This window comes from Monoraphidium neglectum, assembly GCF_000611645.1.
Source record: "Monoraphidium neglectum strain SAG 48.87 unplaced genomic scaffold scaffold05463, whole genome shotgun sequence".
NCBI lineage: Eukaryota > Viridiplantae > Chlorophyta > Chlorophyceae > Sphaeropleales > Selenastraceae > Monoraphidium > Monoraphidium neglectum.
Genome location: NW_014008167.1, coordinates 2,115 through 3,698, shown reverse-complemented (window position 1 = coordinate 3,698; position 1,584 = coordinate 2,115). Strand labels below are relative to the sequence as shown.

Genomic DNA, 1,584 nt, shown 5'->3' with positions numbered 1-1,584 from the left:
CCCCCTCGCCGCCGCCTGCGGTGCTCCCCTGCTAGTCTAATCTTCTGCTTCCCCGCATGAATCCAATCTGACCTTGGTCATCGAACGTGACGTGACTGCACAATGAAACACGCCGTTCAATGCACATCGAATGCCCATCAACAACCCCGCAGGCGCGATCCCCTCTGTCGGCCACTACCCCATGGGTGCGCCGCGCCCCAAGGAGATCCTGGGGGTGGGCAAGGACGTCGAGGTCGTTGCACCCCAGGTGGGCAGGAACACACGCACACACGCGCATGTGCGTGCGCAAGGGGGCGAAAGCGCGAGCGCGGCGCACGGCGCACGGCTCACGCCCTCAAAACACGCGCGCGTGGATGTCGCGCGCCGACGCTCGCCGACTGGAGGGGCCGGGGGTGGGCTTGGGCAGCATGTCGTGCTCGCCCGCTGGAACAGTGCACCAACCCCCTCAGCGGATAATTCTTGCGTATCAGCCGTGTTTATGTCATTGTTTCACCATTGATTATATCACGCCTTTGATAAGCGCTCAAACCCAAACGGGTGGCAATCAACCCACAGCGCGACCCCCCCCCCCAACGAACGTCAACCAACGCCCAGCTGACGCTGAGTCGATGCCCAACTGACGCCCCACCGACGCCCAACCGGCACTCTACCGACGCCCTCACTACAGGACACGCGTATGCGCTTCATCATTGACACCATGGCGCTCTACGTCCTGCGGGACGGCTGCGAGTTCGAGCAGGTTGGGGGCCCTTCCTCGATGTTTAGAAACAGCAGGGAACGTTTGATTGGGGGAGGGGGGCGCGGAGTGAGGGCTTCTGTGAAATGTTTGGTGGTGTTCTAGGCGGGCAAGGGGGTGGGGGCGCGAGGGGTTGAGTGATCCAGTCCACCCTCGCCGCCCCCGGCCTGGAGCTTGTCACACCCTTTCCTCTCCCCTCCTGCCGTGCGCCCCCAAAACATAAACTCGTCCGAATCGCACTGCGTTTTCGAATCTGCACCCGGACAGCTGGTCATGGCGGAGCGCCAGGGCGACCCCGAGTTCTCGTTCCTTTTCGATCTGGACAGCCCCGACCACGTCTACTACAGATGGCGGGTCTACTCGCTCGCCGGTGCGTCACCCGGGTGACACGCTCGCGGGTGACGCGTGCCACCCGCGGCCCCTCACGCTATACTATTGCTGGTTTGCATTCTTGAACGTTGGTGTTGATGTCATCATGGATTTCAAGTCCCCTGTTGATTCCAAATGTTCCAAATTTCAAACCAACTTTCACGCTGAAAAGGCATGCTTTGAACTTCCCCGTGTCATCGCGCGCAGAGGGTGACACCCTGAGGACGTGGCGCATGGATCCGTTCCAAATGGTGGAGGGCGGCCAGCGGTGGCTGCCGCCCGCCATGCTGGCGGTCGAGGCGGTCAAACGGGAGGCCGGGTGAGTCAACCTTTGTTTCAAACGCACTGGACCGAACCAGGGGTTTGATGGGCGGGGATCGATGGGCTAGTGGCCGCGCGTCCCTGCTTTTTCGCGGCGCCACAGCAGCAATGCGGGTGGGCCCTGGCTCCGCGCCCTCCCAGGGGGCCCTTGCCCCACA

The 1,584-nt window shown here is 62.4% G+C and overlaps 1 protein-coding gene across 1 annotated transcript in view; it reads left to right on the top strand.

Moving 5' to 3' along the window:
* Window positions 1–130: 130 nt before the first annotated feature.
* The window catches only part of MNEG_15589 (U2-associated protein), a gene marked incomplete at both ends in the record, with an annotated part of 3,360 nt that continues 1,906 nt past the window's right edge, over window positions 131–1,584 (top strand). The window contains 4 exons of the mRNA XM_014035940.1: window positions 131–247; window positions 668–739; window positions 1,004–1,106; window positions 1,313–1,424. Coding sequence (XP_013891394.1) covers window positions 131–247; window positions 668–739; window positions 1,004–1,106; window positions 1,313–1,424 — 404 coding nt within the window. The remainder of the gene's footprint in view (window positions 248–667; window positions 740–1,003; window positions 1,107–1,312; window positions 1,425–1,584) is intronic.